We start from the raw sequence: 26,506 nt of genomic DNA, 5'->3' as shown, positions 1-26,506 counted from the left end.
TTGTTCTTTATTTAATCCCGCTGTTCCTCGACTCCTCTGCACTCCCTCACAAGTCCGGGAATTGAATAAATTATACTGGAGGAATTCCCTGGCACTGTACATATAAAGAGCGTCATTGTAGTGCAGGCACAATGAGACATGGATGGATTTATATAGAGCCTCTGTGATATATACTCAGCTCGGTGACAGACGGACGCAGACTGCGCAGAGTGCAGAGAAGAAGCCATTGTCCTGCAGGTCAGACTGGACTCTGACCAAAGTACTTCGCATTGATGTTTGAAATTCCTCTAGTGTCCTCCAAAATGACTCTGTGTGTGTGAGCGTGATATGGTTCACACAGTTCCTCTCTCATATTGGTGTATCATCTCTATACTTTTGATATCATAAGAATGATATAAATATTGTGGCTAAATGACAAAAATGTCTGTTATTTACAGTTGTTCTATTAATAGATCAGTTTATTTTTCATTTCCGGGTTGAATCTTTATTGTTTATTAATTAAAAATGTTTGTTCATGCTGATCCTCTACTTAAATAAATTGCTCTTATTTCAGGATGTGATTGTTTATTAACCAGTCAGATTTTCAAACTGAACTCTCTCTGGGGAGCAGTGCAATAGCTAATGCAGGTCTAGTAAACAACAGTCTCTGGCATCCTGAATAATATTTCCTTTCCTTTCGTCCCCGCAGTGCTGCTGGCATGTGTGTTGTCCTTCAACGTGGACCAGAATAATGGTTTGTCGTTCAATGGTCCGGTGGAGGATATGTTTGGCTACACAGTCCAGCAGTTTGAGAACAGTGAGGGGAAATGGTGAGTGTCATCAACATTCATCAACTTTCACCACAACATCATTTCCTCCTTGTCACAAAGATCCTAGTTGAAACATGAGTCCATTTCAGACATACACAATGTGATGGCAATTCAACATTGTATTCGGTTGGACCCTGAACACTTTCAATACAGGACTGAATGCTATATTAAAGGGATTGCCCTGAAATCAAAAATAATTTTTTTCCTCTTACCTGTAGTGCTATGTTTTTGGTGTCAGTGCTGGAAATATCTACCGAACTGCACCTGCCAACTGTATCGCAGCGTGCTCATGAGCATCACTGATCAACCTAACTTCACAACTGAGGACACCATTAATGTGTGCATCTCACGCTAGTACGAGCACAAGCCTCTCATCAATGAGTAGATGTACACTTCCTTCTGCGTGGTGATACGGTTGGTGGTTTTAGTTTGGCAGAGACAAAATAGTTCCTACATGAGAGTGCTTAAATGAAATGCGTATTTTATTCACCTTATGAAGAGCACTGTAATTGCTTTATCACACAGTTTCAATTCTTTTTATTCATTTTAACATGTTGGGTTTATGGATGTTCAACCATTGACATTAAATACCATTAAGACAGATGTATGCAGTCACAAAATTCATCTAACAGTTTTATGTGCATTTTAGTTTGCAAAAGAACAAATAAATGAATAAAAAAACTCAGTGAAAATGCTAGAAATTCAAAAACATTTTGGGAAATTTTGTTACACTGAATACAGCCAACTGTGACAAAATGCAAGCTAGACAGACTTAACTAAAGAATCATGAATGTATATAAAGCACCTGAGCATCATCTTTATTCCAAATTGTTTTAGTTAATTTGAGGTTTAACTAGAACTCTTAAGTTATGTGATCTCTTTGTGCCCTCTTGTTTTGATTCGATGAAAACTAACTGGAGAATTAGCGCCACCAAATGTTTATCTTGGTACACCCAACTCCTAATATTTGCACAGTGGCAGGGGATGGAAACACACTTTACAGTTTCATTTACATTTTTTATGTCATTTTGAAAGTTTGGTTAAAATTTGCGATGCATTTGGATGTAAGTGACACTTCCTGTGCACAGTAAACTTGTGTGCACATGACGTTGCCTAACAACTCTCTTGTGGGTTTTTTCATGAACTGGTTTCTCCACTCTGGTGGTCCTCTTACATTGTTATCAGAAAATCTCCTATATATTGTTTCAGATAGGCTTGGCCAAAACGGTTCCTGCATTAGATCATTTTATGACACCAAGTTTAGTTTAATTCAAATCCTCAACAATAACAAAAGCGTAAAACCTTTATTAACCTGTAAAACAAAGTGAAGGCGAGCGCACCAGCTGCTGCCCTAATGAGGCTCCCTGCCTTTACTGCTCTGGCTGTTAACGGTAAACTGCCCACCAGAGCCTCCACACCAAGCCTGTAAATACACTGAAACCAAGCATCCGTGGCTCCTTGATAAAAAACAGTCTGGGAGCACATTTTTAAAAACCTTGTTAAGTGCTATTAGAGTGTGGTTAACAGCTCTGTGTCTCCACATCTCTCCTTCAGTTACTCACGTCTTCCTTCCAACCTGTTGCAACACCACTGCTGATTCTTTCCCACATGGCTGTACCTGGTGCTGTCCCGCCGTCACGATCTTATCAAGCTCATATGAGATCATTTACAATAATTCACTCACCGCTAATCAGTGGAGCCAGCTGTGAGTGAACCTCCACACTGTGCCCTGAGAACACATTGGCTCTGTTGCATCTCCAGATAACACTATTTTGTTCCAGTTCACAGAAACGTATTAAAGAGTTCTGAGTGATAAGGGCTTGATTGAAGAAGTTGAACTCAAGAAACAACATGAGTAAAGCAGGGGGGACGTCAGAGTTCTGAGGAACGGATGAAAACAGATGAAAAACAGAAACTAAAGAGATTAAACTGATTGATGGAGACAGTTTCAAGCAAACAAGGAGGAGGGGTTATACAATTAGAGATGTTATTTAGCCACCAGTGTGTCCATGAGGGAGAATATTTTGAAGAGAAAAGATGGCGATCGTAAAGTGACGTAACAATGCAAAGGCTGGGAGGTGACTGATTAGTCACAGATGTGTCCTCTAGACTCCCACCCCTTAGCTCTTCAGTGCACCTCAGTCGTGTTGAAATGTGACATAGTTTAGTTTTCATTTACATGAGCTGACTTAGTCATCGGAAGGTGAAGGTGAAGATAACTTTTATTCATTTAATTTACTTATTTTGTTTATGTGTTATTTATTTCATTCCCTTTTATCTGCATTTTTTATTGCTGTTTTTGCCTTTGTTGTTTTTAATCTTTATCTTATTTTATACTGACATTGTGCCCCTTTGCATTATTTGTCCTCTTGTTTTAATTTTATCGTAGATCCAAGAGTTTTGTCTCGCCCATGTTCAGTCAGACTGTTTGGATTTCTGTTGTTGTATTTCCTTTTAATATCCTCTTTCTGCTTTTGCTTTGCTTGTTCTATATAAATTAAGTTATTATCATTAGAGTTATTAAGGCGATGGTGCTGAAAACTGCAGACTACTGCAGAGCATAGTTTGAGACCAGCAAACATCGAGACATCGAGACATCGACTGCATTTCCATCCAAGATTATGGCAACCAGCTGGTTGTTTTAAGCCTAAAGTTGAACTCTTCATAACCCTAACCAAGAGATTTTTGTGCCTAAACATAACCACACATTAACCACAGCATTGTTAAAACACAAAGAAAAGTTTCAACATATCCTCTTCTTCATGGTTTGCTGAAATGTACAATGCCAACATTTATTCTGCCAGTTGGGTCACGGAATAGTTCAACATTTTGGAAAATACTCACTTTCTTGCCTAGAGTCAGACAAGTAGATCAATACCACACTCTTATTTGTCTGTTCAGTATAAAGCTAGAGTCACAATATGGTTAGCTTAGCGTAGCATAAAGACTTAAAGCAGAGGAGCTAACCCTCATATTTGCTGGACAGCATAATATCAGTCTCCTTGTCTAAATTCTGCAAGACGTAGTTCCAAAATCTTGAACTATACCTTTATAACTATTGAAAATTATTTGATCTTAAAAGTGCAACCAAAGGAACCAAAGCACCGTCAAAGTCTTGAAGTCTAGGTATTTAGTTGTTAATCAAAGTATTGGTCAATTCAGGGCACCCAGTGGCTCAGTTGGCCCCATAAATAGATGTTACGCCCTCTCCCCCGAGGCCGCTGGTTTGATCCAGGCCTCAGCCCTTTGCTGCATGTTGACCCGTCTCTCGCTACCCCTTTCACTCAAAAAAAAGTATTGGACAATTAGATTTTGACCAGGTGGTGGCGCTAGATGTAAAGTCAAGGGATCACTGAAGTCATTAGGATTCATCCTCTGGGCATCATGAATGTCTGCGCAAATTTTAATGGCAATACATAAAAACAGGGTTAAAAATGAAATGAAACCATTTCTCTTCTAACAGTTTTAATAATCTGAAGAAAACGGTGTCTGACAAGTTTATGTAGCTTGGACAGGAACAAGATTAAAGTACGATTTTATAACTTTCTGAACTGCCTTTTTTACAGTAAAGCAAGCAGTATCAACAATCTGCAGCCAATTATCTAAACGTATGTTTCATCCTGTTGAGTATTCATCATAAATGAATCAGTAATGTTGTGGTGTTTTCACAGACAGCTGACTGTGGAGTGAGCAGAGTGTTGTTGTATTTTGTGTCTCGCTTTAGATGATCAGGGCCCATTAGATTTCAGGAATGTTAATAAGCACGAATGTTTAGAGGAGGGCAGATGACTGACTCTTTTTAGTTTACTGACAGAGAGACACAATGTTATGCAACTCACACATGGACATGAGTGTGTAATGCAAACAGGCATATAGTCATTCACATTGAACATACATGTCCAGTACAGACCAGACACACACAACCACGCACACACGTTGTGTGATGTACAATAACACTGTTCTGATCTGCAAACATCTGCAGCATATCATACATTATATATGTAATGAGGTTATAATAAGGTGTTTTTTTTAAAGATATTTCAGTGTTATTTCGGATTCATACTGTATTTTCAGGTTGATGATATAACAGTGTATCAGCCACAGATTCATCAGCCAGTTACAATAAACTAAAACAGCTTTTTTAACCAATCTGAACCTCCTGTTTATGTTTTTAAATTTAACTACGTAAGTATAATTAAGGCAAATCTAAACTGTTGGGAAATTATAAAAACGCTCACCACCTCCAACCTGCCAACGCTTAATTTCTGCAGTAACATTGAATTGTGCTTATTATCACAACTGTTAAACTGTGACACTGGTGTGTGGTTGTTGGCAGGATATTTTACTAACCAATCCCAACTTTCTTTATTTGTTCAGGGTCCTGATTGGATCGCCGCTGTCGGGCCAGCCAGCCAAACGGACAGGAGACGTGTACAAGTGTCCTGTGGGGACGGGGGACAACACATGTGTTAAACTGGAACTGCCTAGTAAGAATATTGTTTGTGTGTATGTGCTGAAATAGCTAGTCAGTTAATCTATTTATTGATCAATATGAAAATAATCAGTAACTAGGTTTGGGTGGTATCTGTTTTTCCATACCTTCATACTTTCTTGACATTTGACTGAAGAAAATAATATATATCAGTTTTTGTGTGCAGCACCTCCCTCCATTTATGCCCCCAAGCGTCAATTTGCTGTTACACAAGCTCTTTCAGTTTATTTAGTCTAACAGATAAACAAAATAAACCAACTAAGTGTCAAGTTCTGTTATTACAAAGAAAAATAGAACCATACACATTCTGAATTTACGTTCCTCTCTTTCTCCAAACTGATATTAGCCTTGTTGAATCAAAACACTTCATTCAGACAGACACACCAAAACTATGTTTGTCAGTCTTACTGTTCCAACAGTAACCTCTGGTTACTTCAAAAGAAACTTAATTCACTGAGTAATATGTGAAAATATGCTGCTTTACCTTATGCAATGATACGTATGATATCCTACGCATAAGCGTCCCACAAATTATGGTATGTCCTTTACATAAAGTCATGTAATTATTGTACAGTTGCAGAGGTTAGTTTAAGGCAAATAAGCTGACTCTGGATATGTTTAGTAAATGAAGCACGGTTTGGTGTCTTTAGGATTAGGCAAGTGAAAGTGTTGTGGTCAGTGTCAGGAAAAGAAGCACAGTGATGATGTACTTTAAAATAGATGAAAGTTTACTTAAAGTTCGCATGGTTCCTAAAAAGAAAACAATCAGGAGATTATTCAGTGATGAAAATGATTATTAATTGTGGTCTTAATTTGTACCATATTTGGGCAGGATTGTGTGCAGTTGTGCTACTGTGTGTTTAAGGCGACTGTATATCTGACTGCGTCTCGTCGGGAGGAAGTGAGGCCCATCCGAACAGGAAGACAGTAAATAAACAAGGATTTAATGTTTCATCCTTCTAATTATATCTTAATGAAACAGATAAACACAGCTTAGCTCCCGGTCAGTGGTGTCTGGCTGTGTGTCGACACTGGAGGACTGAGAGTGAGCGTGTACAGCAGCTCTGCACATCAGCTCTCGGCTCAGAAATTAATACTTTTCAGCACAGCTGTTCACACCTCAGAATTACTGACTTACAGGAGTTGCAGTTCTCCCGCTGTTGGTAAATTACACACTATAAGTGCTGATAATTTACATTGAGAGACTGAAATGATACTCCTCCACTCTCCAGAGGAGAGTCCTGTATTTGTTTTATCTTGAATGAGTTAAGCAGGAAAAAGCTTAAATCTCACAGACTCAAGTTTAGTCTGCAAAACATCCACTGGGAATCGAGTGAGCTTGGCAGCCAGAGCAAGACAACTCAGCAAACAACTGGGAGTGGTTTACAGGACATCAACAACAACAATGCCGTATTTTGATTTAAAGTGAAACTGACTGAGTTTTTACCCTGGACAAGGAGAGCCCAGCAGGATGGGTTCATGTTAATGTTTTACTGGAGAGAAGGGCTTGTCAGTCACGTGTAAGTCTGATCCCTGCAGAGTCATTTTGCTCTATGCCCACTGTCCACGCCCTATAGTCTGTCTCCATAGGTTTACATTATTGCAGCACAGGAGAGAGATATGCCAAACCATAATGAGCAAAGTAATGAGCAAAGTTAAATTAGTGTGGTTTTCATGTTGTAATTCTTAATCACGGTTCCGTCCGACCAATAAAATTGAAAGGTGGTTATGCCAGGACAATTACGTGTCATAAAAATACTGGCAAGAGAGTCCCAAAATCCACAGTTTATCAACATGACTGCTAAACAGAACTGCAAAATGTTTACATTCTGTTCAGAAAATTGCATCCAAAAGACAAACAAAATAAGACAAACTGTTGGCTGCACACAATTGCGTATACAGGCTCTGAAAGTCTTTTAGGCCGAAGAACTACTCAGCAGTGGTGGATGCATTAATATACTGAATTTTATCATTTTTAAATATGAAATAAAAATGCAAAACTTTGGAGGCATGCAGGCAAAACATTGTTTTTTATCACAAATTCAGTGTAGCACAGTGTGAGTAATAAGCTCTTCCCGTCGGGCCATCCCGTAGGGCTGCAGTGAAGACAGTTTATTATTCCATCTTTTTTTTTTTTACCTCTCCAGGCAATGAGCTGCATGCATAACACACAGTCACACCCATACTGTCCTGTCCCTTTTACACAGACATAGATCTGGTGCTGTCACTGCACACTGCTGCCAGCTTAAAGGCTAAATAAATCTTTCCTCCCATTCTGTGATAGTACCTTTTATAAAGAACAGAGAGGAAGAAAAGCGTAGCAATATTCCTACATTAAACAATTAGTGTAGAGGGTTAAAGTGGCTAGAGGTATATAAACAGTCATATGGTCATATGATGGGTGAAGCATTCCTTTAAAAAGTACTCCTTGAAAGTACAGAATTATGAGCATCAAAATATACTATCAAAAGTAAAAGTAATTTTTATACAGAATGGCCCGTTTGAAAATTATGTGTTATGATACTGCATTATAATTATTGATGCATTAGTGTGTTCATCACTTTAATGTTGCAGCTGGTAAAGATGGAGCCTGTTCGAATGATCTACAGCTGGGGAGCTTGTGAATTTCCCTTCGGGATCATCAATCAAGTTCAATCTTAACTAAGAATATTACATTATGATGTATTTGTTGATTACATTTCCTATTGTTTGTCTGAATCTGAAAGTAACTAAAGTAAGGGGAGTCCAATATTTGCCTCTGAATTGAAGCTAAGAAGAACAGGTTTAAAAAGTAACAGAAAATGAAAATACCTAACTAACTTTGTACTTGTGTACAGCACGTACAGTAAATGTACGTACTCACTTTCCACAGCAGGCAATTCATGGCCAACACCCAGTAAATAACTTCTGAAAAAGTGGATATATATTTTAAAAGAAGCCACTTTGCAAACAGCATTTGACCTACAACTTTCTTTGAGTTTAAAGAGGTCATTCCAAACCAAAAGGGATTGTGTGATAAGGCTGATTTGTTCTGATTGCTATCTGTGGTTCACAGTTCACTGAGGACAAAGCTTTTATTCTCTTCTGCAGCTCGCAAAGCTGCTCTCAGTCCCACGTGGATGAATCATGAGGTGCCGGGTCTTGGTCTATGTCACTCATTTTATCAGAGTGTTAAGAAACAAAGAAATGTGACTATACAAACTATCTTTTTTTACCATCAAAGTGTGCTGTGTGTGCATGAGAGATGACTGATTACTGTGTGTCACAGAACATGTGTTAGAGCATAAAAAGATCCTCTAATTTTGTGTTTTCTTTAGTATTTTCTTGTCAGCTTGAAGACAGGAAATAGGGGAAGGATAGAAGAAGAAAGCAGGAATCTGTATTCACACGGAGATGAAGAATACAGCTGAATTTTAGTCACTAAAGCAAGCCTGGCTGCTAATGAGAATCAGAAATGGTTAAATATCCAAATCCTCTCATGGGGATTGGTAAAGAGCTTGATTCAAAAATGAAATGGCATGTGAATGAGTTTTTATGAGAATATGTGGAAAGAAAAATAAAGCAGATGATACATTCCCAATTTGAAGCATTTGTCATAATAGGCTAATTTTAGCCACATGTTGTGATTGCTTAATGATTCGATTTCTTTCCCACCACAAGTTGGAATTTTGTCAACAGATCATTTTGTTTTATGCTCTACATCCTTTATTAATTGCTGTACGCGACACCCTGAGGTAAAGTGATGAAACATGCTATATTTAACCACATGTGAGTGATTATTGCATCTATGTGGATTAGAGGGAAGTAAGGAGGGCGGGTGAGCGGCTCTCTTCCTATGGGAAAACTCAGACAAGGAATTTGTCCAGCTGTTCTTCCTCTGTGCTGCTCTCTGTTTGTCTCACTCTGTTTATTCATCCATATTTTTTTCTTTAGAAAACACAACCGTTCCCAACTTACATGAAGTCAAGGAGAACATGACCATGGGAACCACGCTGGTGACCAATCCCAATGGAGGATTTCTGGTAAGAAGGAAGTTGCTCTTTATAGTATATCAAAGTGCTCTGTAGTACATTTTCCATACCAAACACAAAAGGACTGAACTCTGCATATTTCCTGCAAGAAACTGGGCAGCAAGTGTATGTTCACTAGACCTCTGGTCTCTGTGGAAACAGTGGACTCAGCCCTCCATGTTTCCCAGTGAGGCGTTATGTCCTGGGAATTTGACACTGTAATCTACTGTATACGTGCAGAAATGTATGTATAGGAGGTGGTCACATCCATTCCATAATATGGATTTGAACTCCAGTATAATTTTGCACGTAATCACAAGATGAGCAAGGTGTAAAAATGACCAAAACCATGGACTAGTGGTCGATTAATATATATTTATGCAACTTATCATTTGGTCCAAGCAAATATATGGTGCCTTCTAAATCCCTTACTTTTTCTTTTTATTTTCAGTATATACTGCAGCTGCCCTTACAAAGTATGTACTGTTGCAACAAGTATGCATTCAATTGCAGGGTTTCCCATACATTCATTTATTTGTTGCAGGCAACCACAATGAAAACATCTGCCACCACAAATAGGTATTTTAGAAGCACTAGTATATATTTGATATATATACTGCACAGTTATTTATAGCACACTTTGGGAAGAGACGGTGCAGCAGAAGCAGAATGTCAGGCGCATTGAAAGAGAAACTTAACTGTTCATTCTGGTGGATCTAAAAGTTTTCTTTCACTTACAAACGGCCGCTCCTCTCATTCAGCGATGTAATTTGATCCGCTGTGAATAGATCGACTGATCAATTATCCGTGTATGATGAAGTTGCTTCCACAGAAAAAAATAACTCATGGAGAGTGCTGCCTGTGCTGCGTTCAAGGATCTGCAAAAACTTCAGAATTTAGAGAGGGGACACAGAATGATACAAAGGGACACAGGAATTTAAAAGATGTTAAAAAAAAAAAAAAAAAATCCTGCCCCAGCACCACCACCATGGTCAGTTACCACCACACATACACTCTTATTCTGTGGGAAACACCGAATTGGGACATGCTACATTGTCATACATGTCCTCATATAATGGCTCATATAATATTGAACATATTTGTGCCCACTGCGTTACGTACTTAACATAAAGTTACATACTAAAGTAAAGTTACTTGCACTAGGTTTAGGTGACTAAATTTACTGTGTCGTCAGCCACTTGAATGTCCTGTCGATCATTGCACCATCTGAAAGCTTTCAGTGAGCTGTCAAGCTGTTATTAGTCTGGATACTGCTGGTTTGAATACTGCAAAATGCAACCAGATGCAGTAGAACAGCATGTATTTTTGGCATACTGTTTTAGTCATACTATATATTGGGAATTACTAAATCTTTTTCTGGCATACTAATAGTGTGGTGGTGTTGGGTATTGGAATGAAATTATTGTGCTGAACTGAAAGACCCTGCACAGCTGCTATTGTAACTGAAGCTTTTAACCTCTTTTTTAACATATTAAGTAACTCTTGCCTGTTTTTGATGCAGTGTTTTAAACATTTGACAATAGGAACACATCAAAAGTCACTCACACACAGGAAAAAAACAACATTTGGATTTGGTATAGTGGCTTTTATTTTGAAGGCTTAATTTGTTACATAATCACATTTTTTTTCCTCAGGACGTTCCCACCGGCCTCAATTATAATATGTAATAAAAATGTGTTTAATGGTAATTACATCAGCATGTTAGCATTGCCATTGTGAGCATGTTAGCATTAAAGTCAAAGCACCACTGTACTTGGATACAGCTTCACAGAGCTGCGAACATGACTGTAGATCCTTAGGCTTGATCTTGTCTAACTCACACACTGTGGAGCATGCAGGAGAATTTTAGGAAATGAGGCTGAAAGATAATAGATGTTATTCAGTTTTCCATTCATTGTTGGTCGTTTTAAAGCCCTTCTTCCTTTCAGGCTCAACTTCTCTGTTTCCCTCTTCTCTTTCTCTCTTTGCAGAAGTCTGAAGGGATCTCTGGTGGTTTTTAATAGTCTCTGTGTAATTCTCAGTTTGAGTAGTTCTTTCCTCTTGGTTTCTGTCCTTGGTAGCCCCGAACCTCCTCTCACCCATGACCTCATACTGGTGGAAAGCTAACCAGTTACAGCCTGTGAGTTTTTACTTTCTCAAGCAGCTCGAGTCTTAGTTTGTGTGTGTGTGTGTGTGTGTGTGTGTGTGTGTGTGTGTGTGTGTGTGTGTGTGTGTGTGTGTGTGTGTGTGTGTGTGTGTGTGTGTCCTTTCTCCACAGGCCTGTGGTCCTCAGTATGGCTACATGTGTGGGCAGCAGCAGTACATCTCAGGAGTTTGTGCGAATGTCAGCGATTCCTTCCAGATCCTCAACTCTGTGGCACCGGCTGTGCAAGGTACGCAGCCTGTCAGAATAAGACACAGCACATATACATCAGCACGTAAAGGCATCTGCACAAATTGCCTGTCTGGGATAAGAGATTACAATCTACTCTTCGCGGTAGTACCACCCAAGATCATGACATCAAACTCCCCCTCTCTCAGTGAAGAGGGAGATTAGAGCATTCTTCTTAATGTAAACTTGTCTGCGACCCCCATCCCTCTGCGGCCCGGCCCAGCCCAGCCCTTCTGCCCCGTTGTATGCCCAAGTTAGGAGACAGTTTACTGGGCCTGCACTCTGTTTCCCAGGAAGGAAACAGCGTAGAAAGAACCGGAGAGCCAACAGTCTACAGGCATTATTGTCTATTCTTCTTTCACTTTGTCTACCATTTATATGACAGAAAGAAACAAGTGCAAACATACAGTGTTGCAAAAACGTCAGTGTTAAAATGTCTCAGGTTTTAGACTGATTAGACAAATTCTGAATTAATGTAAACACTGACACATTTTAAATGATTGTGAAGCCTTCAGGGACTTTTTGATTTCTTGTTTGGCATGAGGCAACCTGACTGAATTCATTAGGTCTCTGCCTTGAGTTCCTACACTAAGATATAACAGCTGGTGAAATTAGCCTCCTTTAGGCCAATTACTTCATACACACACACATACTAATACATACAACTGCAATGTAGCCTTGTACTTCTTAACCTTGGACTTTTATCCTCTGCATAAGTGGTATTAAATGTTAAACTGTGAGCTTTAGAGGTCAGAGTTTCCCACACATTCATTTATTTGTGGTGGGCGCGACAAAAAAAAAACACCTGCTGTCACAAATAGATTTTTATATTTTTTGAGGTGAACCATTCATTAAGGGCACTTGAAATATATAGACTACTTGGTTATTGATTGCACCACACTGTCGGAGCACAGAGCGTACTCTGGGCACAGATGGAGCAGTAGAATATTAGGTGCTTTCAACTTGAAACTTAACTGTTAACTCTGCTGGGTCTAAAAGTTTGAATTCACTCGCAGCCGCTGCTCTTCTTATTCTCATGATACAAAAGTACACACACTCATTTATAAGAAAAAAAAAACAGACAACAACAAAAGTTTGTTGCTGTCGTCGTCTCCCACCACGCATACACTCACATTCTGTTGGAGACAACCAAGGTCAGGCTTCTCCTTTTAAATACCCTATAATTATCCAGTAATTTAATAAAAAGACGAGGGTTTTGTTTTTACATTTGACTTCCTATTCAGTTAATATCCCTTCAGATTTAATCTGTAACTCAGAGTGGGGTCCCAAGAACCGCTGCTGTATATTATTACATTTTGATTCGGAGCTTCTGTTGGTTGTCTGCTGTGGGTACAAGTAAACAGGAAGAGGACTGGATGTGTTGCATAATCAATTTTTTTTATTTGGAGCAAAATCAGTAATTTTAATGAGACCAGCTGTCCATCTTTGGAAAAGTTTAGAGACAAAACTTTAAATGTGCATAAAAAAAGGCAAACCCCGTAACTCCATCCATCCATTCAGCCATCCATTTTCATCTGCTTTTCCGAAGCTGTGTTGGGGGGGGCAGCACACCAAGCAAAGCGCTGCAGATGTCCCTCTCCCCAGCAATGCTTTCCAGCTCCTCCTGGGGGACCCTGAGGTGTTCCCAGGCCAGATGAGATACATATATAATCCTTTCAGCATGTTCTGGGTCTGACCCAGGGCCTCCTACCAGTTGGACGTGCCCAGCGCACCACTAACGCGAGACACCCAGGAGACATCCTGATCAGATGCCAGAACCACCTCAACTGGCCCCCTCTGTCACAAAGAAACAGTAGCTCTTCTCCAAGCTCCCTCCAGATGCATGCAGAGGAATAATAAACCAAACTTAACATTGAATTACCTGTCATTTCTGTCTCTGTTCCAGAGTGTGCAAAGGAGCTTGACATCGTGATCGTTCTGGATGGATCGAACAGTATCTACCCCTGGTCCAGTATCATCGATTTCCTGCGACGTTTCATTGAGAAAATTGAGATCGGACCTAAACTCTCACAGGTCAGCTGCATGAATAGATGATTTCAGAGGAGTTTTAAATTATCCTACTGTTAATCGCAGTTAAGATGACTCTTTTTGTCTAAAGCATGTCGGTGTATGCAATGTTAAACATCAGGTTGTGGAATCACACATGGTTGGATAAATGGGTTACATAAGATTAGACTGAAAAAGTATGAATGAAGGAATAAACCGTTTGCTGCCAACACAGTTCTTCATATTATATTATATTTGATGACTAAAGTGCCCTCCATTATGGAATTTTCCACATGGTGCCAGCAGTGAGAATCACTTTAAGATGTCCTTCATAAAGCAGACTTTATGAACTGAATCCTTTCTAGTCTTTAGAGTAATTTTAGCCTTTGCGTTGTAAGTTATACCTTGAGTGTATTTCTGTCTTCTTGTGTTGGATCACTATTCCAGTGGGTGGTTAGTTTTTATTATGGTTACATTGATCTGGCCTGGAGCGTGTGGAGTTTTCCAGAGGGAAACACTGGAAAGTCTTCTCACTGTGGAGCCCGGTGGTTGTAAGTCACATCTTCCATGGCTGCTGAAGTCCTCTGCCTTCTGTATAAAGAACATTGTGTCATATCAACCCCACCAAACCCGACCACATCCTCAGTAGACTGTCTCGGCGGGGAGACAGAGAAGAAGAGAACACAGAAGGAGAGAAAAGAAAAAATAAATTTAATGTAGGACAACATTAATAAGAATGTGTGTGTTTTCCAGGTGGGGATAGTGTCCTATGGTGAGACTGTTACTCATCGTGTCAACCTGAGCCAGTTCGACAACACTCGTGCTCTGCTGGATTTCGTTGAAGACCTTCCTCAGCAGACCGGCTTCAAGACTATGACTTTCCTTGGCATCGATACTGCCAGGTACTCAACATTAACCCCTCCTATTCTTTTGGGTGAGCTTGGCTTTACCGGGCCACAGTTTTTGATTAAGTTATCGAGGTCTGGCAAAGTTTAATATGCATTTGAATGTTATTTCAAGATGGTTGGACAATGGATATAGAAAGGCTACTAACGCAGACATCAACATAAAGCCTTCCTGTTGGTGAAACTGCTCATTGTGCTGTCATTGGTCAGATTTCCCCTAAACAGTCCAGCAAAGGATCTCTGATTGGTTCGACATGTATCTAGTCTGGCATTGTGTAGTCCAGGGAGTGCATAAGAGAAAATGTACTTTCTCTCTATGTCAGTAATTTCAAATTTATCTAAAAGTGGAAAACTGGTACGTAATATGAGTGTTACTTAGGCTATATCACTTTCGACCGTTATAGTTTTTGTGACGTCATTAAAAAAAGTCAGTGTGTGCATTTTTCCATAGCGGATCTTTAATCAAATGCTGCCAATCTAAAATGGCAGTTAGTCATCAAAACTTTGAGAACCCCTCCCTGATGTAAGATTTTTCTTTCAAAATGCACTCAAATGGTCTGTTGATCTGATAAGTTTCTAAAAATGTATCCTGGTGGTAATTTCGCAGAGATGCAGATTGAAAATGCCCCCCTTTTTACAGCCCTGTTCAAGCATCCCAACACAATTTGGAGTTATCGATCTTAAGGCAATCGGGAAACGAGCACTGAATAAGGCTTTTATAAATGTAATTTTATATTTGTTTATTTCAATATTTTATGGCATTGACTTACAATCAGTAATGTTGTAACTCCAGTATCTACTTCAGCGGTACATGCTGACACTGCTATAAAGGCTTTGACCTGGAAACATAAAGTAGTTGAGATTGTTGTGTTAATGAATCTGCCACACAGTTCATCTGGAATCTCAGCTGACTAGGAATACTTTTACAGCACTACTTTATTAGATAGTGTTAAGCAGACAGGTGCTCTGGAAGTTTTGTTTTTTTGACTCAGTTTTGAAAATTGTGTACCAATCAGGAGGGAAGCTTTCATGCCGGAGCGTGGTGCACGACCCGGGGTGAAGAAAGTCATGGTGATTGTGACTGACGGAGAGTCACACGACTTCCATAATCTGGACAAGGTCATTGGAGAGTGTGAAGATGATGACATCGAGAGGTTTGGCATTGCTGTGGGTACAAACTACCTTTGTATATGTGTACTGAGTTTTTAGGAACAAGTGACAGTTTTGTGTTTATTATTAACAATACGCCCAGAGAAGATTAGTTATTATTCATGAAAAGCTGGAATATGCAGATTATAGAAATCATAGTGACACAAAGCCATTTCACTGTGCATTTTATTGAAATATTGAATCATTTCAGTCAACCAGCCAGTAAATCAATTAGAATTTACTAATTCAGTCAAATAATAAGAAGAATAAATAAAGCAACGTAGTTGAAAACAAATCAGGGGAAGGTGTACTGAAAAGTTTCTTTCACAGTTGTTTAACCTTCATCAGGGTCATTTTAATCTTGAGTCTCTTTCTACTTATTTATACTATTTTTGTGTTTCAGGTTTTGGGAGACTACAATCGTCAGAACAAAAGTGCAGAAGAAGTGCAGAAGTTTATCAAGGAAATCGCATCCATCTCCAGTCAGCCATTACAAGACCACTTCTTCAATGTGTCTGATGAGGTGGCGTTGTTGAGCATTGTGGATGCTTTGGGAAGCAAGATTTTTGCCTTGGAAGGTAAATATTGTGTTAATATCCATATTGAGTTCGACATTTTGGGAGATACGCAAATTTGCTGTCTTGCCGAAAGTTAGATGAGCGTAGAAGATCTATGGTGGCTGACATGAAAAACACCAGTGGCCCCTTCTACAGCCAGTGTTTGGTTTTTCAGTTTTGGATAAAGTAGAAACAATATGGTGGACTCTGGAAGAGGACCCGCTCCGTATATAGATAAACATGACTAATTTTAAAGAAACGAAAACATGATTCTTATTTTTGAGTGACTAAACACTAATAAAAACATAGTCAGGAATATCATATACCATTTCTGCTATTATATCCCCCTAAATACTACACATTTGACCTTTAAAGTGACAATGACATACTCAAAAAATGTTGTTATTTACTATCAATTTTTATATAAAAAGCTTAAAATGAACTTTTCCCTCTGCAGCTACAACCGGCAATTTCACCTCCTCCTTTGAGATGGAGATGTCCCAAGCTGGCTTTAGCGCACATACTTCGAAGGTAAGTCAAAATCCAGTTATTTATGTTGGATGAATACACAATTACCATAAAAGTAAAAGTCAGTGACTTTCAGTAGAATGACTGAACCAGACCGAGTGACAGACGAGTGCATCCTATCTTTAGATCACAGGGAAGTTTACATGTCTGTAGGCGTTTCGTTGAAAGGAATTGTTTATTTTATGTGCTTGCGTGCGAGTGTATGTGTTGGCATGGACGTTTGCTCGGTTAATGAACTCTGTGCCACAGTGTTATCTGTGATGCATCTTCAACCCTTTGGTGATTCACCTCGGTCAGTAGAAGTTTCCAGACACAGACGCTCTCTGTCCTCACAGCGCTGCAGACTTAACACTAATGGTGTTTGATCTGATTGCATGAGAGCGAGAGAGACAGACACGAGACATGTCCAGCACGAGAGACGGCGAGGACGGTTGAATCAGATGTTTGTTCACTACTGTTAAAACAACACGCCCTGGAGTTCATTCATTAGGAATTTCCTATGTCTATTTTAAAGTATACTCGCTTCTTACGCATCTCTTCCTGCTCCTGAATCATGTTTATCATCTCTCAACTGATGTGTGCGCTGTTTCTGTGGCTCATTGAGCTTAGCAAACCAGGACATAACTAAACTGAGTCGTTCCACCGTGTGCTGAACATGTGAGGCCTCGTTCTAACGGTCAGTAGAGGGAAAGAGCCTCTTGAGGCACTTTGTTGTGACTAATGACATATGCTATGTCCTGTGTGACCCCTCCCCTTCCTATTAAACAACTCTGTTTCCTGCAGACAAAATTAATGAATAAATTGATTTAGGGATATTTTATTTTCTTGCTTTGTTTCCTTCAACAATATTTTATTTTATCCAGGTTATTGACCTGTGTTTATATTTTTAAGAGGTTATTCTCTCTTCAAGAAATGATGAATAGTTCCATTATTTATTGTCAATATTTTTTTTCGATTAATAAGTTCATTGGTTAGTAAATAGAATAAAGTATTATAACGTATGAAAAAATTGTGTATCACAGTATCACACAGTATCCCAAGATGATTTTTATATAAGCTTTTCAAAATAAGAGAAGCCTTTTTTGTCTCCCTTAGGAGAAATTTGTCTCGGGCATTAAAAAGACATAGGCAATGTAACAGCTAACAGACTCTCCAAATACATAAAATATATTATATATATATATTATTATATATTATATATATAAAATATATTCTTATAAACAATTAAACTACAGTTCACATTCAGTAACACACACAAGTTTAATTGAGAATTATGTAACAGGGAAAATCAGAAGTTTTCCTTGATGAATATTTTCAGGAATTAATTCAGAATTTTTGCTGCATTTTCTGTCGATTGATTAAGTGACCAAATGTTTCAGTACTAGTTGAACTCTTGGGTCTGAGGCTACTAGTGACTTGATGCAGGTTGCGATTTTATATTTAAATTTATGTTTAACAAATAGAATATAATTACTATAGGTTAATTCACCCAAAAGCATATCAAATATTGAATCCTCACTTCAGCCTGCTACAATTTGTGATTTTTGATTACATGTGAATATGCATCAGTAGTCACATTTCAACAATGCAGTAATATAATATGAAAGTCTGAAGGAGACCTTTCTGTATATTTAGTACTTTTGATGCTTTAGGTAAAGTTTGCTGATATTGCTAATTAATTTTACTTTGTAAGGTTTTGTGTGGTACTGTAAGATTTCGTGTGCAGAACTTTAACTTGTTAATGAATATTTTTACAATTTGGTAAACTACTCTTTTTACTTTCGGTTATAGTGAAAGTGAACAAATGTGAAGGAAACGTTTTGGAATGAGCTTTTTTTCCAGCTGGCATTTTACCTTGCTCCATTTGTTTGTTTGTTTTTCTCCACAATTTACATTAATCTATCTTAGATGGATGCAGCTTACAGTCTAGCAAAGTGGCCACTCACCTTTAAGATATGTCCATGGATGTCCCAAACATAGCAAACTAAGACAAAAATATGAAAATATAAGCAGAGGGAAGAGTCTGTGCAGAAAAATACATGGCCACACACTGAGAGAGGGTCATGACTGATAATTAAGAGATTAGTTTTGTATGAGCCCATACTTTGTGTTTCAAAAATCCTGTATAGTGTGTCTTTAAGTAAAGGACCACTTAATAATGACAATTAACAGAAATTGTAATTATTCTAATCTCATATCCAACTGTTCCTGATATCAGCTCTGTTGTCTCCCATAGGATGGTGTGTTACTGGGAGCAGTGGGAGCGTATGACTGGAATGGGACCGTGGTAATGCATACTGCTGGAGGAACAATTGTTCCAGGGAAGACCGAGTTCTATGACCCAGAGACTGAGGCCGGGTATGAAGGACTTGCTGGGTATCTTGGTGAGTTGACTCGTAAAGTCATAAAGGCCCTGAAATCAAATTTTCGCAATCGGCTTCTTACTGTTTCCTTTTGTTTTATGTTAAATGTAATTCGGATTTGATCAAAGTTTTTAGTAACTTAAAACAAAAAATACAGAAACATACACCTGTTAAGAGGCTTATAAAACACAATGAACACAGTTTTTACACTTGCATGAACAACTCTGTCTGAGCTGAGTGTTTTTGGTTACTCAGAGAGATATACTATATCTTTCAAGACATTAGGTGAAATTTTACAGCTGCAGAATAAATATAGAGCCTCTGTTGCATGGAGGAGCGAGGTATGTAATTTATCTAAGTCCAACAGCAGATGCCTCCCTCTGTGTGTCACATAAATAATACACACAGGCTTTTCTCTCTGTCCTGCTGCCTTTTATGGCTTGTAGAGCAACCACAGCATCTTAATATCAAGTTATTTAATCAACATGTCATTAGAAAGAGCACTGGTGGGTCCATGCTCGCGTACTGTAAACTCAGCTGTTGGCACCATCCCTAATGGTCTGACCGCAGACCGTATAGCCTTTGTGTGCCTCACTGTGAGTGTGTGTTTGTTTGTGTGTTTTCCTGACAGTTTCCAGGAGTGTTTTATAGTTACCCTCCTCACACAGAGATGTAAACAGCTGGCTGAAGGAGCATTTAAAAAAGATCCTTCAAAGAGAGTGTGTGTTTCTCATGATGTTGTTCAGTGTGCATAATGTCTGCTTATGTATGCATAGAATTTGATACAATGGTTGCGTGTGTACTCATGTCTCGTCAGGCTATGATGTTCAGTCAGCATCCACCCCTGATGGAGTGCTGTACATCACAGGTGCACCGCGGTACAACCACACGGGCCGCGTTGTTATTTACCATCTGAATGAAAAGAACAACATAGTCATCTCACAGATACTGAAAGGAGAACAGGTGAGTCTTTTTCAGTGATGTGCAGGTTAAATAGTTTCGAAAAAAGATATATATTTTAAAAAAATATATATATCCTGGGTCACAACAGGCGTGTCATTAAGTGACAAAGCAGCATTCTGGTTAATAATAATAAGTTATTAGAGACTTTTTGCCACCTTCTGTCCACCTTCCACCGTCTCTCACTTTTTTATTGCTCTCTCAAACACAGACAGCAAACAGCTCTATCATCTGCACTGGGTTTCAGGGTTTCTGTTATCTGATTTTTACCAGGAAAATCTGTTGAAGTTGGAAATATTTAAATATCTCTGGTATATTGTCTGGTTAAAATATTTCCCTCAGAGAATATGTAGGCCTAACCCTGTATTCCATAAGCAAGCGTCTCTCTGTCCACACTGAATTAGCTAAATGTAAAGGACTGGAATCACTAGAGGCTCCACAATACAATATTATCACAATATTTGAGTCACAGTATAATATTATTATATTTAAATATTTTGTGATATGCTAAGTATTGCAATAACATACATTGTGATATTGTGATTCTTACATTTTCATTTTAAATTATGAAAAACTTGTAAACATGTTTTTATCTAATAAGATAGCATCTTAATTCCATTTATCTTTTGTCAGTCATCTTTATTGCAAAATGCATCAAAATCAGAATGCATCTAGTTTAGGGAAAAAGAAACTGATTGTAAGATTAATTGGCTGCAAGTGTAAATTTGTGTTTCCAATGTTATTAATTTATATACTTTTATAAAACTTGATATTTTGCGTCTATGTATTGAATCAGTATTGCCATACAAAATATCAAGATACCATGCTGTATCAGTTTTTCCACCCCAATTAAGTATTAACTTCTGTATGTCATGTAAACAAGCCACTGAACCTATCAGCTGTGCACTCAAAGGATATCAGCTCTGTGCTTAGGTTCATACTTAAGAGGTAACCACTTAAAAGATGGATGAGTGCCTGTTCTCTTCCTGCAGGTTTATTTGCAGTGAAGGTCTCTTTGCTCAATCTGTCTGAAAGCTGTAAGACGATACCTCAGGATTCTGTTCATATTCTAAGCAATCTGGATGTCTCATGTTGTATTTCGTAATAGACTTTAAATAAGATAAGAAGTCTGTATTGATCCCAGAGGGAAATTTCACATTACAGCAGCACAGAGACAGGCTAAGTGTTTTTTCTTGTTGTGTTGTCCACATTATTATTGAGTTTTCTATAATGTTTTGAGAAATGTTGTTTTGTTTTGCAGATTGGTTCCTACTTCGGCAGCGTCCTGCAGACCGTCGATGTGGACCGTGACTCCTTCACGGATATCCTCTTGGTTGGATCTCCGATGTACATGGGCACAGAAAGAGACGAGCAAGGACAGGTCTACGTCTACAAACTTAAGGTACAAATTATTAATCAAAAAGAAAATTAGGTATTTTGTGCATTTTGAAAGAGTCAGATTGTGACAGTACACCCACTGACTTTTTTTCCCCTTTCCGCATCACCAGGATGGCCAGTTTGAGCACGAATTCACTTTAAAGCCAATCAATCAGTCCTGCTGTACTGCTCACTCCGCCACCTGCACCAATAAAAATGAACCATGTGGCGCCCGGTTTGGTACGGCCATTGCGGCAGTATCAGATCTCAACCTTGACGGGTTTAACGACGTGGCGATTGGCGCGCCTTTTGAGAATGACCACCGAGGGGCCGTTTACGTCTATCATGGAGATAAGACATCACTGAAGGAGAAATTTGTGCAGGTCAGAACAGTTTCAGTTCCACTCAACAGCAAAAAAAATTGTAGATTAATGGAATATATTGGTGTATATCAACCTGTCATATTTCCCGTAAATGTGGGGGTCGTGTTTTGCATCCATCACCTCCTGCTACTATCTGTGTCTCTTCCAGACCAGAGTTTGAAATAATTCACATAAGGGTCAAAGGTAGCACGACCCACTGAGCCAAAAAAGTCACATTTATGAGAAAAATGCCAGGCTGAAATAAACCAAAATCCTCCTTTAATGTGAATCTAATTGGGTCTGTGTTTCTCTTTAGCGTATCCCTGCAGGTGGGGATGGTGAAAAAGTAAAATTCTTTGGCCAATCCATACATGGAGTCATGGATCTCAATGGAGATGGGATCACAGATCTCTCCATAGGAGGTCTGGGAGGGGCGTCACTATTCTGGTGAGACACGGCCCATCCTCACATATAAACATTCACTCCTAAAACGACACATTCCACCTGAATCATTACCAGCAGCAGCACCCGTATCCCGGAGACATCATCTTACAAGTCTGCTTTGCATTGTCTTACTTGGGTTTAGACAGCTGTTCATGTCCCACTGGGCTGGCAGGCTTGAGACTAGCAACTTCCTAATGATCTCTCTGTTAGTCTCTGTTGGACTTGAACCCACAAAGTTGTTAAACATCAGCCCACACCATGATTTAGCTTCCCAGGCAGACCCTTATCCCAGAGTTTCTGCTGGCAGAGGCTCAGCTAAGCTGTGTGAAAACTCCATCTCCCAAGTGGCTTAGAGTTTAAAAAGGATTTGGCAGCAGGCGGCTGTTCTTCCTGGACTGTTGGCTGTGTCTTAGAAAGCTCAACAGTTGGATAGAGAGAGTTGAGGCCAAGCTGCGCGCTCAAGATGCATCCGTGTCTTGCAGAGTTGGGACCGAGTCATTATTGCAAGTCACAAGTGAGTACACAAGTGAGTCTCAAGTCAAGACTGACAGATCCTAAGTGAAGTCCCAAGTCCTAAACTTTGAGTTTCAAAGTTTAGCTCTTCGCTAATGGTTAAATCACTTAAACAACAGAGTAAATGGAGCAACGCCCATAATCTAGTTCAGGCAGTCAGCTTCAGCTGCACTGATTCATATACACACATCATGCATCAGTCTCCATATGTCATCTGCAAAATTCACCCTCTATTAGGTGTTCTGTTTAAGCTGTCAGCTCTCCCTCTGCCTTGTCAGTGCTGCTGCTGCCCTGCTGCCTGCTCTTTCAGCCCCAACTCCACCTCAGCATTCACCTGCAGGCTCCGGCTAGAGGGGAAGATATGAAATCATCACTCCCCAATATCTCATGTAAACACATCTGTGGGAAGTGATGAGGCTGGCTGGAGTCTAGATGCCAAACTCTGTTTTGCTGTTGACATAAACATTTCGAATTTAAATTGTTTGTCTGACTGAATCATGTCAAATTTATAAAAATCATGAATGCTTTTTTTTTTCTCGCACAATTTGCATTCCTTAATTTGTTTTTTTTGTTGACCAGCACATGAATAAGTTAAGTTTTTGCACATGAATAAGTTATTTTTGGTAGAATTTTCAAACTGGTGCTCAGTAATGTAACATTAGTTCTTCATCACTCTTGATTGGAGGCTGTCAGATTGGTTAAAACAAAGTGAATCTGGGGAATCAAGTGTAAAACATTAACTTTAGCTGCTTCAGTTGAATATGACGAAAATTAACTGATTTGTGGCATACTTTTTAAAAAATAAAATCAAGTCAAAAGGTTCAAGTTGAAGTGAAGTCATGAGTCATTAGTGAGGGGAAAGTCTTTTGTAATTTTTATCAAGTCAAGTCTAAACTCATCAGATTTGTGACCAGAGTCCAAATCATGTGACCTGTGTCCACTCCTCTAGTTGCTTCTTCCTCCCTTTAAGAAAGTAGATGCATGCTCACATTCCAGCACACATATTACACCAATGACATCTACAATTTTCTAAAAGTCGGTATGTTTTTTAATTTCACCAGGTCGAGAGATGTCGCAGAACTCCGTGCCAACATGACTTTTGACCCCGCTAAAATCAACCTGCAGCAGTCTCAGTATCAGTGTGAACATGGCGGACGCAAATCAGTGTGTGTGACAACTGAGGTGTGTTTCATCTACAGTGTCAAATCTGACAATCAAGATGTACAAACTGATGCAGGTGAGCCATTCAGCATCCTGGTCATTTCTCTGCCTCCTCATTATTAAAGTAGTTTAATTACCTCATGTTTTCTTATCTGCTGTGTCCTGCAGCTATCCGCTACAGTCTGACTCTGGATGCTCTGCGTGCCAAAGCCAGGGCCTCCTTTATTGACTCAGATGACAAAAGTGATCGTAAGATTACTAGGGTCTTCACCATCAAAGACAGAGAGAGACAATGTGTGCAAGAAACCTTCATGATGTCGGCAAGTACTCCGATCTTTATGTTGCACACATGTTTATGGTTTCTTACCTGTTTTTAGCACAGTATCCGCATGACACAGTATTCAGATACACTGGAGTCCCTCAAATTCTGTGACAATCATTCATCAGAGTTATATCCTACACTTATTTGAGATGTAAATGGTGTTTTGAGCCAGAAAGGAGGCAGGACAAAGCTGTGAGAAGTCTTATGCAGAACAGGAAGACCTTAACATGAAACAGACCCGTCCTGATCAAAGCATGCCTAGTACAGCCCCGTGCTGCTCTGCGTGATAAATTATCTGTAGACACTTGGAGAGCTGCAGAGATGGAGAGAGAATGAGAAAAAGGAAAAGGAGAATGAAAAATGTGACAAAGCGGCGTTCCAGGTCAAGGGAGATTTCTACAAGTAGCCTAACAAGCACATCACAGGCTGTTGATCACTGCACAAACCTTCGTACGTTACAACAACACCACCTACTGTAAGCAGTCTTCAGTGATGTGACACATAAAGCCATGTGTGCAAAGTTTCTCATTCACTGCAGCAACGGATTTCTCTGATTAGTTGCCTTCAGGCGAGAGAAAGAGGAACTAATCAGTGGAAACAGCTGTTGTGGCTGTGTGTGCAGAGCATGAATACCTGCTCTGTTCTAGTGTGCCAGTTTGTGCAGAAACTTCCCACATTGTCCAGCGCAGAGAGGTCCTCAAAGGTCAAAAAAATTAGTAGCGGACACACAAAAGGCCTTTCAGCTGTTTTACCTGAGTCCAAGATGGACCAGACCCAAAGCTGAACAAATCAAATCAAAAGCAGATGTATCAGAAATGTGTCCATGTCCAAAAAATGTGTTTGTGACTCAGTGTGGTCTGAAGAAATGCCCCCAGTATGTTACAGTATCTAGCTCCAGGTCAGTAATATGCCTGACTAAAGATGCAGCATGTGTTCCTCGTGTTATACTCTCTCCGGGTTTAATCAAAATTTGGCCCAGGCTAAGGAAAAACTCATATTTTTATGCTTTACTGTTCCTATACAATGTTACATACTGCAATGTGACACCATTCCTTCAAATGTTGTCTTCATATATCAATGATCTAAAGGTCCTGCACCCCCATACAGGTTTTTCCAGTTATTCTGGTTGATTAAACCTCTTTTTAGTCATGCCAGCAGCGTGGCTCAAGAGATGGCGATGTTGGCCCACCGCTTAGTTCTAGACTAAAATATTTCAGAAACTGTTACATGGATTGTCATGAAAGTTTGTACATGCATTTATGGTGTCCAGAGGAGGATGTGTACTTGCTTTGGTTGAGGTTAAAGTTACACTATGCAGGATTGTTGGTTACTATTTGTAAGCACACCGGTCTGTGAAAGTAAAGCAAAAGCTAATCTCAGATTCCCTCGGTTGATGTTTCGCCTCACTGTATTTGCGTTTTTTTGGTGTTGTGTCTCTTGAGTACCTGCTGCTTCTGGTCTTGCAGAGTAGAATCAAATAGATCCATACACACCATGCTTATAGTCTGACACCTTGTTGCTATGTTATTGTAAAGTCCAGACCTCAACTGCAAGCTACGAAGATACACACCCATAAGTGTCCCAAACACAGAAAATAAGAAAATGCAGAGCAGAGTCTCTGCAGGAAATATGCTTCGCTACACACGTCTAGTAAATGATAAGGGATGATTGAGAGAATGGGAATACTTCTGTATGAGTCAATACATACATTGACATCTCCCTCTGGATGATCTGAAGTAAGTTTTCATCAACCATCATCAGGTCAAGATTTTATTACTTCACAAACTTTGGTCTATGATAAAACACCTGCAAGACTAATGAATTTCCCAGCGTTTAACTCAAAGTATTTCTGTGCCAAAGTGGAGACTCACAGATCTGGAAGCAATGCATGACCTTGAATTTTTGCTTTGCCCTTCTGTGTGGTATTTTGGTGCCAAGCTTTGTGCTAAAAATAGACCTCTCAGTACTACATATGCTTCCAATGCAACTTGGCATGCACTGATCCGATACTGAAAATAATATCAGGCGAACGCTGACTCAAATAGCTTGACTGGTTATCTGTAACAAAGTGGCCAATCTATTTATTTCAGTTCTATGGTTATATCTGATTGCACATATGTTTACTACATCATGCATCACTGTATTGCATTTTGTT

The 26,506-nt window shown here is 39.3% G+C and overlaps 1 protein-coding gene across 1 annotated transcript in view; it reads left to right on the top strand.

Annotated features, from left to right (window-relative positions):
* Positions 1-26,506, top strand: part of itga1 (integrin, alpha 1) — a 58,407-nt gene that overhangs the window by 22,593 nt on the left and 9,308 nt on the right. The window contains exons 2-17 of the mRNA XM_042509266.2: positions 689-809; positions 5,187-5,296; positions 9,235-9,323; positions 11,590-11,704; positions 13,610-13,737; positions 14,464-14,612; positions 15,632-15,782; positions 16,168-16,342; positions 16,779-16,852; positions 19,086-19,233; positions 20,030-20,175; positions 21,434-21,574; positions 21,681-21,932; positions 22,228-22,358; positions 23,930-24,105; positions 24,198-24,349. Of these exons, the coding sequence (XP_042365200.2) occupies positions 689-809; positions 5,187-5,296; positions 9,235-9,323; positions 11,590-11,704; positions 13,610-13,737; positions 14,464-14,612; positions 15,632-15,782; positions 16,168-16,342; positions 16,779-16,852; positions 19,086-19,233; positions 20,030-20,175; positions 21,434-21,574; positions 21,681-21,932; positions 22,228-22,358; positions 23,930-24,105; positions 24,198-24,349 (2,258 nt within the window). The remainder of the gene's footprint in view (positions 1-688; positions 810-5,186; positions 5,297-9,234; positions 9,324-11,589; positions 11,705-13,609; positions 13,738-14,463; positions 14,613-15,631; positions 15,783-16,167; positions 16,343-16,778; positions 16,853-19,085; positions 19,234-20,029; positions 20,176-21,433; positions 21,575-21,680; positions 21,933-22,227; positions 22,359-23,929; positions 24,106-24,197; positions 24,350-26,506) is intronic.

Source organism: Plectropomus leopardus, chromosome 20, assembly GCF_026936395.1.
Source record: "Plectropomus leopardus strain MGB_pleo_1.0 chromosome 20, ASM2693639v1, whole genome shotgun sequence".
Taxonomy (NCBI): domain Eukaryota; kingdom Metazoa; phylum Chordata; class Actinopteri; order Perciformes; family Serranidae; genus Plectropomus; species Plectropomus leopardus.
The sequence above is the reverse complement of the archived record's forward strand: the minus strand, read 5'-3'. Positions and strand labels throughout refer to the sequence as shown.